The 15,249-nt window shown below is 49.6% G+C and overlaps 1 protein-coding gene across 2 annotated transcripts; it reads right to left on the reverse strand.

Moving 5' to 3' along the window:
* Positions 1 to 28: 28 nt before the first annotated feature.
* Positions 29 to 14,717, reverse strand: LOC139386159 (centrosomal protein 57). 2 transcript variants are annotated; one of them, XR_011629011.1, is made up of 12 exons: positions 14,465 to 14,717; positions 13,751 to 13,925; positions 11,171 to 11,374; positions 10,953 to 11,074; positions 10,716 to 10,841; positions 10,567 to 10,644; positions 7,605 to 7,712; positions 7,335 to 7,415; positions 1,447 to 1,655; positions 1,212 to 1,356; positions 685 to 1,093; positions 29 to 605 (listed from the first exon to the last, which is right to left on the reverse strand). XR_011629011.1 is itself a non-coding variant. In XM_071131617.1 (11 exons), the coding sequence occupies exons 1-11, from the start codon at positions 14,501 to 14,503 to the stop codon at positions 893 to 895; spliced, it is 1,488 nt and encodes a 495-aa protein (XP_070987718.1). In that variant the 5' UTR covers positions 14,504 to 14,717; the 3' UTR covers positions 29 to 892. The 2 variants fall into 2 exon arrangements, 1 of the variants encoding a protein (XP_070987718.1); XM_071131617.1 differs by having other exon boundaries at positions 29 to 1,093.
* Between the last annotated feature and the right edge of the window lie 532 nt (positions 14,718 to 15,249).

The raw sequence follows: 15,249 nt of genomic DNA on the forward strand, positions 1-15,249 counted from the left end.
TGCTGATGGGAAAAACATTTTCAACAACTAACAGGTGGCAGGAGATATCTTTATTCAAATATAGACGGTCTGAGTTTCAGGAAGCTGAAAAACTAAACACCATAAGGAAAGTTCCGTTATTCATATCAAGGAAAGTGTCAACACTAGAAAATAAATGGTTTATTTCAGACCATTTGATAGACAAGTTACACAAGCCGTAATTGTAGAAATCGAACTAATTTAAAATGTTGGTCCAAGTAAACAACAGCAATCCTCAACACACACACACACACACCATCTTAAGGCTTCCCAACCCACAACAGGGAATCATTTCAGAGCAGAGTGGTTACACTATTTAATACACAAAATTCAGTCTATTGCAGTGAGCTGAGGTTTGCAGCAACAGTGGGACACACAGTATCAGATGTATACAACGCACCCTGTTAAACCCCTGGGAGAGCCAATAGATGAGGCAGATTTACTGTAACATCAGGAGGAGTGTTCTGTGTGATGTCACTGCTATGCTGCTCTACCAAAGACATCTAAAATACAACATCATTACCTGCCTTCCCTACACCCCAATGTCCCTGGAGGTCATTCATCAACATCCTCCTCTTCCAAATGGCCTTGGTAGGCCTCATTCCTCTTCCCTACACCCCAATGTCCCTGGAGGTCATTCATCAACATCCTCCTCTTCCAAATGGCCTTGGTAGGCCTCATTCCTCTTCCCTACACGACGACACCCACGGGACGTCCATCAGAGAAGTTCAGGTTGATAAAGTCTGATCTTCAGCATCATGGTCCAGGTCCTGTTGCAGTCTGGTAAGTGAGGTTGGTCCTGTTGTGGTCAGTAGCTCCATTGTGGTTGGTCCTGTTGTGGTCAGTAGCTCCATTGTGGTTGGTCCTGTTGTGGTCAGTAGCTCCATTGTGGTTGGTTGGGGTGTAGCGAGGTCTGCAGGGACCTCATGTCCCTGAGCAGTGTTAGACTTTTCCTGCTACGGTCCCCCGGTCGAACCTTGACCGGCCCGGCAGAGCGACCGCGCGTGGTCACTGTGGTGGTCACCTTCACCTCTCCACTTTGCTTCTGACGAGCATCTCTCCTAAACCTCTTCACCTACACAGAGACAGAAAGTGAGAAACAGTGGAAAAACTCTGTAATCAAATGTATGCGTTTGTTGAAGGCAAAACCACAGTTACATAGTTCTTAGTCATCAAACTGTGTGTGTGTGTACCTGTGCTTGGTGTCTGCGTAGCTTGCTGATCTGCTCTGCTTTTCTCTCCATTCTCCTGAGTAGAGTCTCCTGTTCTCTCTCCACCCCCCTCCTCTCCCGCTCACACACACAGGCCCCAGCCTGCCGCACCAACTCCTGCTGCTCACTGACACACACACACATTTACATACACAACTGAGATAGCTATTCATGCTGAAACAAAGTCTCAGACTCTCTAACAGACAGACACACTCACAGACTCATGTGTCCCAGTTCATCCTGCAGGGCCAGCAGGAGGTCTGATAGCTCCTCCCCACAGGAAGAGGAGGAGCCGCTGCCATTGGCTTGCTGGGCCAGAGGGGTGTGGGAGAGGACGCGTGCGTTACATAGCTGGGGCTGATGCTGCTTCAGCAGGGAGAGAACAGACTGGACGTTGGCCCTGACCGAGTGACTGCACCCTACAGACTAGAGAGAGAGACAGAGATGACCGAGTGACTGCAGCCTACAGACTAGAGAGAGACAGAGATGACCGAGAGACTGCACCCTGCAGACTAGAGAGAGAGACAGAGATGACAGAGTGACTGCACCCTACAGACTAGAGAGAGACAGATGACAGAGTGACTGCACCCTACAGACTAGAGAGAGACAGATGACAGAGTGACTGCACCCTACAGACTAGAGAGAGAGACAGAGATGACCGAGTGACTGCACCCTACAGACTAGAGAGAGAGACAGAGATGACCGAGTGACTGCACCCTGCAGACTAGAGAGAGACAGATGACCGAGTGACTGCACCTTACAGACTAGACAGAGATGACCGAGTGACTGCAGCCTACAGACTAGAGAGAGAGACAGAGATGACAGAGTGACTGCAGCCTACAGACTAGAGAGATGACCGAGAGACTGCACCCTGCAGACTAGAGAGAGAGACAGAGTGACTGCACCCTACAGACAGACAGAGATGACAGAGTGACTGCAGCCTACAGACTAGAGAGAGACAGAGATGAACGAGTGACTGCACCCTACAGACTAGAGAGAGAGACAGATGACCGAGTGACTGCACCCTACAGACTAGAGAGAGAGACAGAGATGACCGAGTGACTGCACCTTACAGACTAGACAGAGATGACCGAGTGACTGCACCTTACAGACTAGAGAGAGAGACAGAGATCACCGAGTGACTGCAGCCTACAGACTAGAGAGAGACTGCACCCTGCAGACTAGAGAGAGACAGAGATGACAGTGACTGCACCCTACAGACTAGAGAGAGACAGAGATGACCGAGAGACTGCACCCTGCAGACTAGAGAGAGAGAGACAGAGATGACAGAGTGACTGCACCCTACAGACAGACAGAGATGACAGAGTGACTGCAGCCTACAGACTAGAGAGAGACAGAGATGACCGAGTGACTGCACCCTACAGACTAGAGAGAGAGACAGATGACCGAGTGACTGCACCCTACAGACCGAGTGACTGCACCTTACAGACTAGAGAGAGATGACAGACTGCATGACCGAGTGACTGCACCTTACAGACAGTGACTGCACCCTACAGACTAGAGAGAGAGACAGATGATGACCGAGTGACTGCACCCTTACAGACTGACTGCACCCTACAGACTAGAGATGACCGAGTGACTGCAGCCTACAGACTAGAGAGAGACAGAGTAGAGAGAGACAGAGATGACCGAGAGACTGCACCCTGCAGACTAGAGAGAGACAGAGATGACAGTGACTGCACCCTACAGACTAGAGAGAGAGACAGATGACAGTGACTGCACCCTACAGACTAGAGAGAGAGACAGATGACAGTGACTGCACCCTACAGACTAGAGAGAGAGAGACAGAGATGACCGAGTGACTGCACCCTACAGACTAGAGAGAGAGACAGAGATGACCGAGTGACTGCAGCCTACAGACTAGAGAGAGACAGAGATGACCGAGTGACTGCACCCTGCAGACTAGAGAGAGAGACAGAGATGACTGCACCCTACAGACTAGAGAGAGAGAGACAGAGATGACCGAGTGACTGCACCCTACAGACTAGAGAGAGAGACAGAGATGACCGAGTGACTGCAGCCTACAGACTAGAGAGAGACAGAGATGACCGAGTGACTGCACCCTACAGACTAGAGAGAGAGACAGAGATGACCGAGAGACTGCACCCTACAGACTAGAGAGAGACAGATGACAGAGTGACTGCACCCTACAGACTAGAGAGAGAGACAGAGATGACCGAGTGACTGCACCTTACAGACTAGACAGAGATGACCGAGTGACTGCACCTTACAGACTAGAGAGAGAGACAGAGATCACCGAGTGACTGCAGCCTACAGACTAGAGAGAGACTGCACCCTGCAGACTAGAGAGAGACAGAGATGACAGTGACTGCACCCTACAGACTAGAGAGAGACAGAGATGACCGAGAGACTGCACCCTGCAGACTAGAGAGAGAGAGACAGAGATGACAGAGTGACTGCACCCTACAGACAGACAGAGATGACAGAGTGACTGCAGCCTACAGACTAGAGAGAGACAGAGATGACCGAGTGACTGCACCCTACAGACTAGAGAGAGAGACAGATGACCGAGTGACTGCACCCTACAGACTAGAGAGAGAGACAGAGATGACCGAGTGACTGCACCTTACAGACTAGAGAGAGAGACAGAGATGACCGAGTGACTGCACCTTACAGACTAGAGAGAGATGACCGAGTGACTGCAGCCTACAGACTAGAGAGAGACAGAGATGACCGAGAGACTGCACCCTGCAGACTAGAGAGAGACAGAGATGACAGTGACTGCACCCTACAGACTAGACAGATGACACCTTACAGACCTACAGAGTGACTGACCCTACAGACTAGAGAGACAGAGATGACCGAGTGACTGCACCTTACAGACTAGAGAGAGATGACCGAGTGACTGCAGCCTACAGACTAGAGAGAGACAGAGATGACCGAGAGACTGCACCCTGCAGACTAGAGAGAGACAGAGATGACAGTGACTGCACCCTACAGACTAGAGAGAGAGACAGATGACAGTGACTGCACCCTACAGACTAGAGAGAGAGAGACAGAGATGACCGAGTGACTGCACCCTACAGACTAGAGAGAGAGACAGAGATGACCGAGTGACTGCACCCTACAGACTAGAGAGAGACAGAGATGACCGAGTGACTGCACCCTGCAGACTAGAGAGAGAGACAGAGATGACTGCAGCCTACAGACTAGAGAGAGAGACAGAGATGACCGAGAGACTGCACCCTACAGACTAGAGAGAAACATAAGACAGAGAAACTGCACCCTACTGACTAGAGAGAAACATAAGACAGAGAAACTGCACCCTACAGACTAGAGAGAAACATAAGACAGAGAAACTGCACCCTACAGACTAGAGAGACATAAGACAGAGAAACTGCACCCTACAGACTAGAGAGAAACATAAGACAGAGAAACTGCACCCTACTGACTAGAGAGAAACATAAGACAGAGAAACTGCACCCTACAGACTAGAGAGAAACATAAGACAGAGAAACTGCACCCTACAGACTAGAGAGAAACATAAGACAGAGAAACTGCACCCTACAGACTAGAGAGAAACATAAGACAGAGAAACTGCACCCTACAGACTTGAGAGAAACATAAGACAGAGAAACTGCACCCTACAGACTAGAGAGAAACATAAGACAGAGAAACTGCACCCTACAGACTAGAGAGAAACATAAGACAGAGAAACTGCACCCTACAGACTAGAGAGAAACTGCACCCTACAGACTAGAGAGAGACATAAGACAGAGAAACTGCACCCTACAGACTAGAGAGAAACATAAGACAGAGAAACTGCACCCTACAGACTAGAGAGAAACATAAGACAGAGAAACTGCACCCTACAGACTAGAGAGAGACATAAGACAGAAACTGCACCCTACAGACTAGAGAGAGACATAAGACAGAGAAACTGCACCCTACAGACTAGAGAGAAACATAAGACAGAGAAACTGCAACCTACAGACTAGAGAGAAACATAAGACAGAGAAACTGCACCCTACAGACTAGAGAGAGACATAAGACAGAAACTGCACCCTACAGACTAGAGAGAAACATAAGACAGAGAAACTGCACCCTACTGACTAGAGAGAAACATAAGACAGAGAAACTGCACCCTACAGACTAGAGAGAAACATAAGACAGAGAAACTGCACCCTACAGACTAGAGAGAGACATAAGACAGAGAAACTGCACCCTACAGACTAGAGAGAAACATAAGACAGAGAAACTGCACCCTACAGACTAGAGAGAAACATAAGACAGAGAAACTGCACCCTACAGACTAGAGAGAAACATAAGACAGAGAAACTGCACCCTACAGACTAGAGAGAGACATAAGACAGAGAACTGCACCCTACAGACTAGAGAGAAACATAAGACAGAGAAACTGCACCCTACAGACTAGAGAGACATAAGACAGAGAAACTGCACCCTACAGACTAGAGAAACATAAGACAGAGAAACTGCACCCTACAGACTAGAGAAACATAAGACAGAGAAACTGCACCCTACAGACTAGCGAGACATAAGACAGAGAAACTGCACCCTACTGACTAGAGAGAAACATAAGACAGAGAAACTGCACCCTACAGACTAGAGAGAGACATAAGACAGAGAAACTGCACCCTACAGACTAGAGAGAGACATAAGACAGAGAAACTGCACCCTACAGACTAGAGAGAAACATAAGACAGAGAAACTGCACCCTACAGACTAGAGAGAAACATAAGACAGAGAAACTGCACCCTACAGACTAGAGAGAAACATAAGACAGAGAAACTGCACCCTACAGACTAGAGAGAGACATAAGACAGAGAAACTGCACCCTACAGACTAGAGAGAGACATAAGACAGAGAAACTGCACCCTACAGACTAGAGAGAGAAACATAAGACAGAGAAACTGCACCCTACAGACTAGAGAGAGAAACATAAGACAGAGAAACTGCACCCTACAGACTAGAGAGAAACATAAGACAGAGAAACTGCACCCTACAGACTAGAGAGAGACATAAGACAGAGAAACTGCACCCTACAGACTAGAGAGAAACATAAGACAGAGAAACTGCACCCTACAGACTAGAGAGAGACATAAGACAGAGAAACTGCACCCTACAGACTAGAGAGAGACATAAGACAGAGAAACTGCACCCTACAGACTAGAGAGACATAAGACAGAGAAACTGCACCCTACAGACTAGAGAGAGACATAAGACAGAGAAACTGCACCCTACAGACTAGAGAGAGACATAAGACAGAGAAACTGCACCCTACAGACTAGAGAGACATAAGACAGAGAAACTGCACCCTACAGACTAGAGAGAGAGACATAAGACAGAGAAACTGCACCCTACAGACTAGAGAGACATAAGACAGAGAAACTGCACCCTACAGACTAGAGAGAGACATAAGACAGAGAAACTGCACCCTACAGACTAGAGAGAGACATAAGACAGAAACTGCACCCTACAGACTAGAGAGAGACATAAGACAGAGAAACTGCACCCTACAGACTAGAGAGAGACATAAGACAGAGAAACTGCACCCTACAGACTAGAGAGAAACATAAGACAGAGAAACTGCACCCTACAGACTAGAGAGAAACATAAGACAGAGAAACTGCACCCTACAGACTAGAGAGAAACATAAGACAGAGAAACTGCACCCTACAGACTAGAGAGAGACATAAGACAGAAACTGCACCCTACAGACTAGAGAGAAACATAAGACAGAGAAACTGCACCCTACAGACTAGAGAGAAACATAAGACAGAGAAACTGCACCCTACAGACTAGAGAGAGACATAAGACAGAGAAACTGCACCCTACAGACTAGAGAGAAACATAAGACAGAGAAACTGCACCCTACAGACTAGAGAGACATAAGACAGAGAAACTGCACCCTACAGACTAGAGAGACATAAGACAGAGAAACTGCACCCTACAGACTAGAGAGAGACATAAGACAGAAACTGCACCCTACAGACTAGAGAGACATAAGACAGAGAAACTGCACCCTACAGACTAGAGAGTGTCAGTCTCTGGTATGTCTGCTTACAAAAATGTGTTGTGCATATATGATGTGCATGTTCGTACCTTCCCTGCTACAAATGGGACGTCTCCTAGGCTCAGTCTGTAGTGTGGCTGTGTGTGTGAGGTCTGCTGCAGAACAGGTTTCTGGTAGAGCACACAAATTCACATCAGGAAAGGTGTTGCAGATATTGGTATGAATCAAAGGCTTTTTGGCCAATCAGATATGTGGCCTGAACAATTAGTTTAGTGTCTGTGTGAGATGAGGATCACATCGACTGACATTCATCTCCAGCAGAAACACCAGCACCCAAAGGCTCATGGGAAGGCTGCTACCTTGGAGAGGTGTTTCTTCTCTCTGATTGTACTTCTGTCTTTGGGAAGGCGGGGTGAGGGCGACACAGACTGGATCAGGATACGATTGGCCTCCAGACCTGTCTGTAACTGAGGACCAGTGAGAAAACAGTGTGCAAAATAGTTGCAATTACACATCTCTAGAGTGTGTGTACCTGGTTGGCCTGGTCCTGTGTGTGTGTGTACCTGGTTGGCCTGGTCCTGTGTGTGTGTGTGTACCTGGTTGCCCTGGTCCTGTGTGTGTGTGTACCTGGTTGGCCTGGTCCTGTGTGTGTGTGTGTGTGTGTGTGTGTGTACCTGGTTGGCCTGGTCCTGTGTGTGTGTGTACCTGGTTGGCCTGGTCCTGTGTGTGTGTACCTGGTTGGCCTGGTCCTGTGTGTGTACCTGGTTCTGTGTGTGTACCTGGTTGGCCTGGTCCTGTGTGTGTGTGTACCTGGTTGGTCTGGTCCTGTGTGTGTGTGTACCTGGTTGGCCTGGTCCTGTGTGTGTGTGTACCTGGTTGGCCTGGTCCTGTGTGTGTGTGTACCTGGTTGGCCTGGTCCTGTGTGTGTGTGTACCTGGTTGGCCTGGTCCTGTGTGTGTGTGTACCTGGTTGGCCTGGTCCTGTGTGTGTGTGTGTTGGCCTGGTCCTGTGTGTGTGTGTGTACCTGGTTGGCCTGGTCCTGTGTGTGTGTGTTGGCCTGGTCCTGTGTGTGTGTACCTGGTTGGCCTGGTCCTGTGTGTGTGTGTTGGCCTGGTCCTGTGTGTGTACCTGGTTCTGTGTGTGTGTGTGTACCTGGTTGGCCTGGTCCTGTGTGTGTACCTGGTTGGCCTGGTCCTGTGTGTGTACCTGGTTGGCCTGGTCCTGTGTGTGTACCTGGTTGGCCTGGTCCTGTGTGTGTACCTGGTTGGCCTGGTCCTGTGTGTGTACCTGGTTGGCCTGGTCCTGTGTGTGTACCTGGTTGGCCTGGTCCTGTGTGTGTACCTGGTTGGCCTGGTCCTGTGTGTGTACCTGGTTGGCCTGGTCCTGTGTGTGTACCTGGTTGGCCTGGTCCTGTGTGTGTACCTGGTTGGCCTGGTCCTGTGTGTGTACCTGGTTGGCCTGGTCCTGTGTGTGTACCTGGTTGGCCTGGTCCTGTGTGTGTACCTGGTTGGCCTGGTCCTGTGTGTGTACCTGGTTGGCCTGGTCCTGTGTGTGTACCTGGTTGGCCTGGTCCTGTGTGTGTACCTGGTTGGCCTGGTCCTGTGTGTGTACCTGGTTGGCCTGGTCCTGTGTGTGTACCTGGTTGGCCTGGTCCTGTGTGTGTACCTGGTTGGCCTGGTCCTGTGTGTGTGTGTGTACCTGGTTGGCCTGGTCCTGTGTGTGTGTGTGTGTGTGTGTGTGTGTACCTGGTTGGCCTGGTCCTGTGTGTGTGTGTGTGTGCGTGTGTGTGTGTGTGTGTGTGTGTACCTGGTTGGCCTGGTCCTGTGTGTGTGTGTACCTGGTTGGCCTGGTCCTGTGTGTGTGTACCTGGTTGGCCTGGTCCTGTGTGTGTACCTGGTTCTGTGTGTGTACCTGGTTGGCCTGGTCCTGTGTGTGTGTGTACCTGGTTGGTCTGGTCCTGTGTGTGTGTGTACCTGGTTGGCCTGGTCCTGTGTGTGTGTGTACCTGGTTGGCCTGGTCCTGTGTGTGTGTGTACCTGGTTGGCCTGGTCCTGTGTGTGTGTGTACCTGGTTGGCCTGGTCCTGTGTGTGTGTGTACCTGGTTGGCCTGGTCCTGTGTGTGTGTGTGTTGGCCTGGTCCTGTGTGTGTGTGTGTACCTGGTTGGCCTGGTCCTGTGTGTGTGTGTTGGCCTGGTCCTGTGTGTGTACACCTGGTTGGCCTGGTCCTGTGTGTGTGTACCTGGTTGGCCTGGTCCTGTGTGTGTGTGTTGGCCTGGTCCTGTGTGTGTACCTGGTTCTGTGTGTGTGTGTGTACCTGGTTGGCCTGGTCCTGTGTGTGTACCTGGTTGGCCTGGTCCTGTGTGTGTACCTGGTTGGCCTGGTCCTGTGTGTGTACCTGGTTGGCCTGGTCCTGTGTGTGTACCTGGTTGGCCTGGTCCTGTGTGTGTACCTGGTTGGCCTGGTCCTGTGTGTGTACCTGGTTGGCCTGGTCCTGTGTGTGTACCTGGTTGGCCTGGTCCTGTGTGTGTACCTGGTTGGCCTGGTCCTGTGTGTGTACCTGGTTGGCCTGGTCCTGTGTGTGTACCTGGTTGGCCTGGTCCTGTGTGTGTACCTGGTTGGCCTGGTCCTGTGTGTGTACCTGGTTGGCCTGGTCCTGTGTGTGTACCTGGTTGGCCTGGTCCTGTGTGTGTACCTGGTTGGCCTGGTCCTGTGTGTGTACCTGGTTGGCCTGGTCCTGTGTGTGTACCTGGTTGGCCTGGTCCTGTGTGTGTACCTGGTTGGCCTGGTCCTGTGTGTGTACCTGGTTGGCCTGGTCCTGTGTGTGTACCTGGTTGGCCTGGTCCTGTGTGTGTACCTGGTTGGCCTGGTCCTGTGTGTGTACCTGGTTGGCCTGGTCCTGTGTGTGTGTGTGTACCTGGTTGGCCTGGTCCTGTGTGTGTGTGTGTGTGTGTGTGTGTACCTGGTTGGCCTGGTCCTGTGTGTGTGTGTGTGTGCGTACCTGGTTGGCCTGGTCCTGTGTGTGTGTGTGTGTGCGTACCTGGTTGGCCTGGTCCTGTGTGTGTGTGTGTGTGTGTGTACCTGGTTGGCCTGGTCCTGTGTGTGTGTGTGTGTGTACCTGGTTGGCCTGGTCCTGTGTGTGTGTGTGTGTGTGTGTACCTGGTTGGCCTGGTTCTGTGTGTGTGTGTGTGTGTGTGTGTGTGTGTGTGTGTACCTGGTTGGCCTGGTCCTGTGTGTGTGTGTGTGTGTGTGTACCTGGTTGGCCTGGTCGTGTGTGTGTGTGTGTGTGTGTACCTGGTTGGCCTGGTTCTGTGTGTGTGTGTACCTGGTTGGCCTGGTGCTGGACCAGTTTCCTCTGGTGTTCTTCTTCCAGCAGTTTCAGCTCCAACTCACGAATCTTCCTCTAAGACACACACATACAGACATCAGACCCACCATATCCTATTTGGGGAGAAAATGAGTTTGTGTGTGTACCTCTGCATGGTTCTGTGTACGGGTCAGTCTCTGGTATTCCTGCTCCAGTAGCTCCAGCTTCTCTAACTGGGCCTGGTGGGCGGAGTCAGGGGCGGGAGCAGCAGACCTGGTCATCTCCAGGGAAACCTGAAAGGGTCACTATGGTAACTGAGAGCATCATACATACAGCTAGAGATCCTGTCGTTAGCCTGTCTCTCTGGGTTAGCATAGATAATGCTAGGTAAGGCGTATGCTAACCTGGCGTTGGAGCAGGGTTGTTCTGTCGGCCTCTGCGTTGCGGACCATCTTCCTCATGTACTCCAGTTGTCTGTCCAACAGCTTACAGCGAGCCTCCGCTGCAGCCAGCTGAGTCACTAACACTGAGGGGACCGAGGGGAGAGAGAGAGACAGAGAGAGGCTGAGACAGGGGGCAAACAAAAGACTTACATATTTTGGAAAATGATCACGTCGCTCACCTTGGTTGGGTTCTGACTGGTTGCTGGTCTCCCTCTCTTGTGTGTCTGTGGGTTTGTGTGTGTCTCTCAGTGTGTGTGTGTCACTCCTTAGGGCAGTGTGTGAGGTCTCTTTCTCCAGGCTGTGTAAACTCCGCTCCGTTCTGCCTCTCTCCAACTCCAGCTTCCTGATCTTCTCCTGTAGGTTCATCAGAGCAGACAGGATCGCTACACACACACACACACACACACACACACACACACACACACACACACACACACACACACACACACACACACACACACACACACACACACACACACACACACACACACACAATAATCCTCTTTGAGGATGAATATCATACCATCATATCTTGCCTTATCTGTTATCCCACACACTTAGAGTTGAATTTATTCTCCAGCAGACATTCATGAGTAAAACTTTATCAGCAAGAACTTCATTCAGCCACTCAGAAGAGTAGAGGTGATGAGTACAGTGAGAGAGATGGGTGAATGTAGGAGGGATAGTGACATGAGTACAGTGAGAGAGAGATGGGTGAATGTAGGAGGGATAGTGACATGAGTACAGTGAGAGAGAGATGGGTGAATGTAGGAGGGATAGTGACATGAGTACAGTGAGAGAGAGATGGGTGAATGTAGGAGGGATAGTGACATGAGTACAGTGAGAGAGATGGGTGAATGTAGGAGGGATAGTTACATGAGTACAGTGATGGAGAGATGGGTGAAGGTAGGAGGATAGAGATGTGAGAGTGGGGATAGAGGGATGGCTGAAGGTAGATTGATAGAGATGTGAGAGTGGGGATCGAGGGATGGCTGGTAGAAGGATAGAGATGTGAGAGTGGGGATAGAGGGATGGCTGAAGGTAGGAGGATAGAAATGTGAGAGTGGGGATAGAGGGATAGAGGGATGGCTGAAGGTAGGAGAATAGAGATGTGAGAGTGGGGATAGAGGGATGGCTGAAGGTAGAGTGATAGAGATGTGAGAGTGGGGATAGAGGGATGGCTGGTAGAAGGATAGATATGTGAGAGTGGGGATAGAGGGATGGCTGAAGGTAGGAGGATAGAAATGTGAGAGTGGGGATAGAGGGATGGCTGAAGGTAGATTGATAGAGATGTGAGAGTGGGGATTGAGGGATGGCTGAAGGTAGGAGGATAGAGATGTGAGAGTGGGGATCGAGGGATGGCTGGTAGAAGGATAGATATGTGAGAGTGGGGATAGAGGGATAGAGGGATGGCTGAAGGTAGGAGGATAGAGATGTGGGGATAGAGGGATGGCTGAAGGTAGATTGATAGAGATGTGAGAGTGGGGATAGTGGGATGGCTGAAGGTAGATTGATAGAGATGTGAGAGTGGGGATCGAGGGATGGCTGAAGGTAGATTGATAGAGATGTGAGAGTGGGGATCGAGGGATGGCTGAAGGTAGATTGATAGAAATGTGAGAGTGGGGATAGAGGGATGGCTGAAGGTAGATTGATAGAAATGTGAGAGTGGGGAAAGAGGGATGGCTGAAGGTAGGAGGATAGAAATGTGAGAGTGGGGATAGAGGGATGGCTGAAGGTAGGAGGATAGAGATGTGAGAGTGGGGATAGAGGGATGGCTGAAGGTAGATTGATAGAGATGTGAGAGTGGGGATAGAGGGATGGCTGAAGATAGATTGATAGATGTGAGAGTGGGGATAGAGGGATGGCTGAAGATAGATTGATAGATGTGAGAGTGGGGATAGAGGGATGGCTGAAAATAGGAGGATAGATGTGAGAGTGGGGATCGAGTGATGGCTGGTAGAAGGATAGATATGTGAGAGTGGGGATAGAGGGATAGAGGGATGGCTGAAGGTAGATTGATAGAAATGTGAGAGTGGGATAGAGGGATAGAGGGATGGCTGAAGGTAGGAGGATAGAGATGTGAGAGTGGGGATCGAGTGATGGCTGGTAGAAGGATAGATATGTGAGAGTGGGGATAGAGGGATGGCTGAAGGTAGGAGGATAGAGATGTGAGAGTGGGGATAGAGGGATGGCTCAAGGTAGATTGATAGAAATGTGAGAGTGGGGATTGAGGGATGGCTGGTAGAAGGATAGATATATGAGAGTGTGGATAGAGGGATGGCTGAAGGTAGATTGATAAAAATGTGAGAGTGGGGATAGAGGGATGGCTGAAGGTAGATTGATAGAAATGTGAGAGTGGGGATAGAGGGATGGCTGAAGGTAGATTGATAGAAATGTGAGAGTGGGGATAGAGGGATGGCTGAAGGTAGATTGATAGAGATGTGAGAGTGGGGATAGAGGGATAGAGGGATGGCTGAAGATAGGAGGATAGATATGTGAGAGTGGGGATAGAGGGATGGCTGAAGATAGGAGGATAGAGATGTGAGAGTGGGGATAGAGGGATGGCTGAAGGTAGATTGATAGAGATGTGAGAGTGGGGATAGAGGGATAGCGTTTAGCAGAGCCTCTGTTAATAGGCTGTGGTGTCATGTGTCACCTGCTGTTGCCATGGAGACCAGCCTCACCACACAACCACAATGGAAACTGTCTCACCCACACACAATTTGGTTCTAGCAGCAGTGCAGGTAGTGATTGGTTACCTGCACTGCTGCTTTCTGGGAATGCCTTGCTGGACAGTGTATGGCAGGGTGTGTGTGTGTTGCGAGTTGTGAGTGTGTAGGAGGGTAGAGAGGTGTTGACGAAGGGGCGGCCTGCGGGGTAGTCTTTGTAGGAGGGTAGAGACAGAATGTCAGACATCACACCGACAGAGAGCTCCTGCAGACAGACAGAGACAGTCAGGGAACCACCATTTCTAACACCATGAATATTACTGTTCCCAACACCGATAATATTATTAATATTATTACTACCAAACACTACAAACTGTCTCCCATTCTAATGATCGAGTCAATTCCTTAGGACTGTCCCCCAAAACAAAGGCCACACACTCCCCTCTACATCACCAATGGAATTATCTGGTACACAGCTACTAACGTTTAGTGGTGTTCAGTTTAATCCAGTGTTGCACAGAAAGGCCGACTATGGTCACTCTCACTTTAACCATAACATTATTGACTAGCTCTTAGCTTTAAGCAAAGTTCGCTTGCTAGCTAAGTAAAGACAACAAGCTGTGTCAAATGGTTAACGATAGCTTGCTGAAAAACACCTAGTTGGATCTGAAGCAAACATGCAATTCACAATAGTTAACTAGGTAAACTTTACTCCATTGAAATGCAAGCTAAATTAGCTGGCTAACTAGTCAAGACGGGTTTGTTGAGTTGGATAGCTAACGTTAGCCTGCTAGCTATGTTTACCTTCTCTCGCCCGACGGATGGTTTTGACACTCCCTCCATTGATGGCAACCAACTATAGCTACCTGCCAGCCAAGCTAGCTACATGGCTAACGTTTTTATCCGTACGGTCTCTTCAATTCAGAACGAGCACATAAACATTAAATATAAAATGTCAAGGCAGCATTTTTACCATAATTTATGGGACGCAGAAAACAAAACACCGCGCGAAGACTGAACGCGGAAGTTCCCCTCAGCGCTACGTCGAGATGACGTCACACGGCGTACAGAGGCTCGGGCTTCTCTCCAAAATACTGTCCAGACCTGTGTGTACATGACGAGTGCATGGTGCTATCTGTGGCTGTGTGGGTCAATAGCTCAGAGGTTACATCAACCAGAATTGACACAGCAGATCCTCCCTCTGACTTGGGAAATAATCGAGAAAAGAACAAACACATTTAGCCTTTAGTGAAAGGCAGCAAAAGCAACAGAAACACAACAGTGTAATGTTACAGCTTCACTCATCCACAGCAGCCCACGTGCCTCCGCTGAAGGCTTACCAGCTGTCAATTCTTTACAGAATTAATCGCTCAGGTAATTAGGTCTATATGAAACACACACACTGTTTCTCCTGCTTAGTCATGTAGAACAGAAAGGGCCTCATTATCCAGGACTCTGTATGTGTATGTGAACAGTTAAACACATCTACCCCAACCCTGGTGTAGTGCAGGAGCAGACAATGCCGATCCTGGAGGGACAAAGTCAGCAGTGAACAGGCCCTTAACATACCTTGTTGATAGGTAATACAA

This window comes from Oncorhynchus clarkii, chromosome 27 (assembly GCF_045791955.1).
Source record: "Oncorhynchus clarkii lewisi isolate Uvic-CL-2024 chromosome 27, UVic_Ocla_1.0, whole genome shotgun sequence".
NCBI classification, from domain to species: Eukaryota; Metazoa; Chordata; class Actinopteri; order Salmoniformes; family Salmonidae; genus Oncorhynchus; species Oncorhynchus clarkii.

Excerpts from the sequence above, each read along its gene's own strand:
- LOC139386159 (XM_071131617.1), bottom strand. The coding sequence starts at position 14,503 with ATGGAGGGAGTGTCAAAACCATCCGTCGGGCGAGAGAAG. Across the intron at positions 11,375-13,750 it reads CCCAGAAAGCAGCAGTGCAG|CGATCCTGTCTGCTCTGATG; the intron begins GTAACCAATCAC and ends GTGTGTGTGTAG. Across the intron at positions 1,094-1,211 it reads TACGCAGACACCAAGCACAG|GTGAAGAGGTTTAGGAGAGA; the intron begins GTACACACACAC and ends GTCTCTGTGTAG.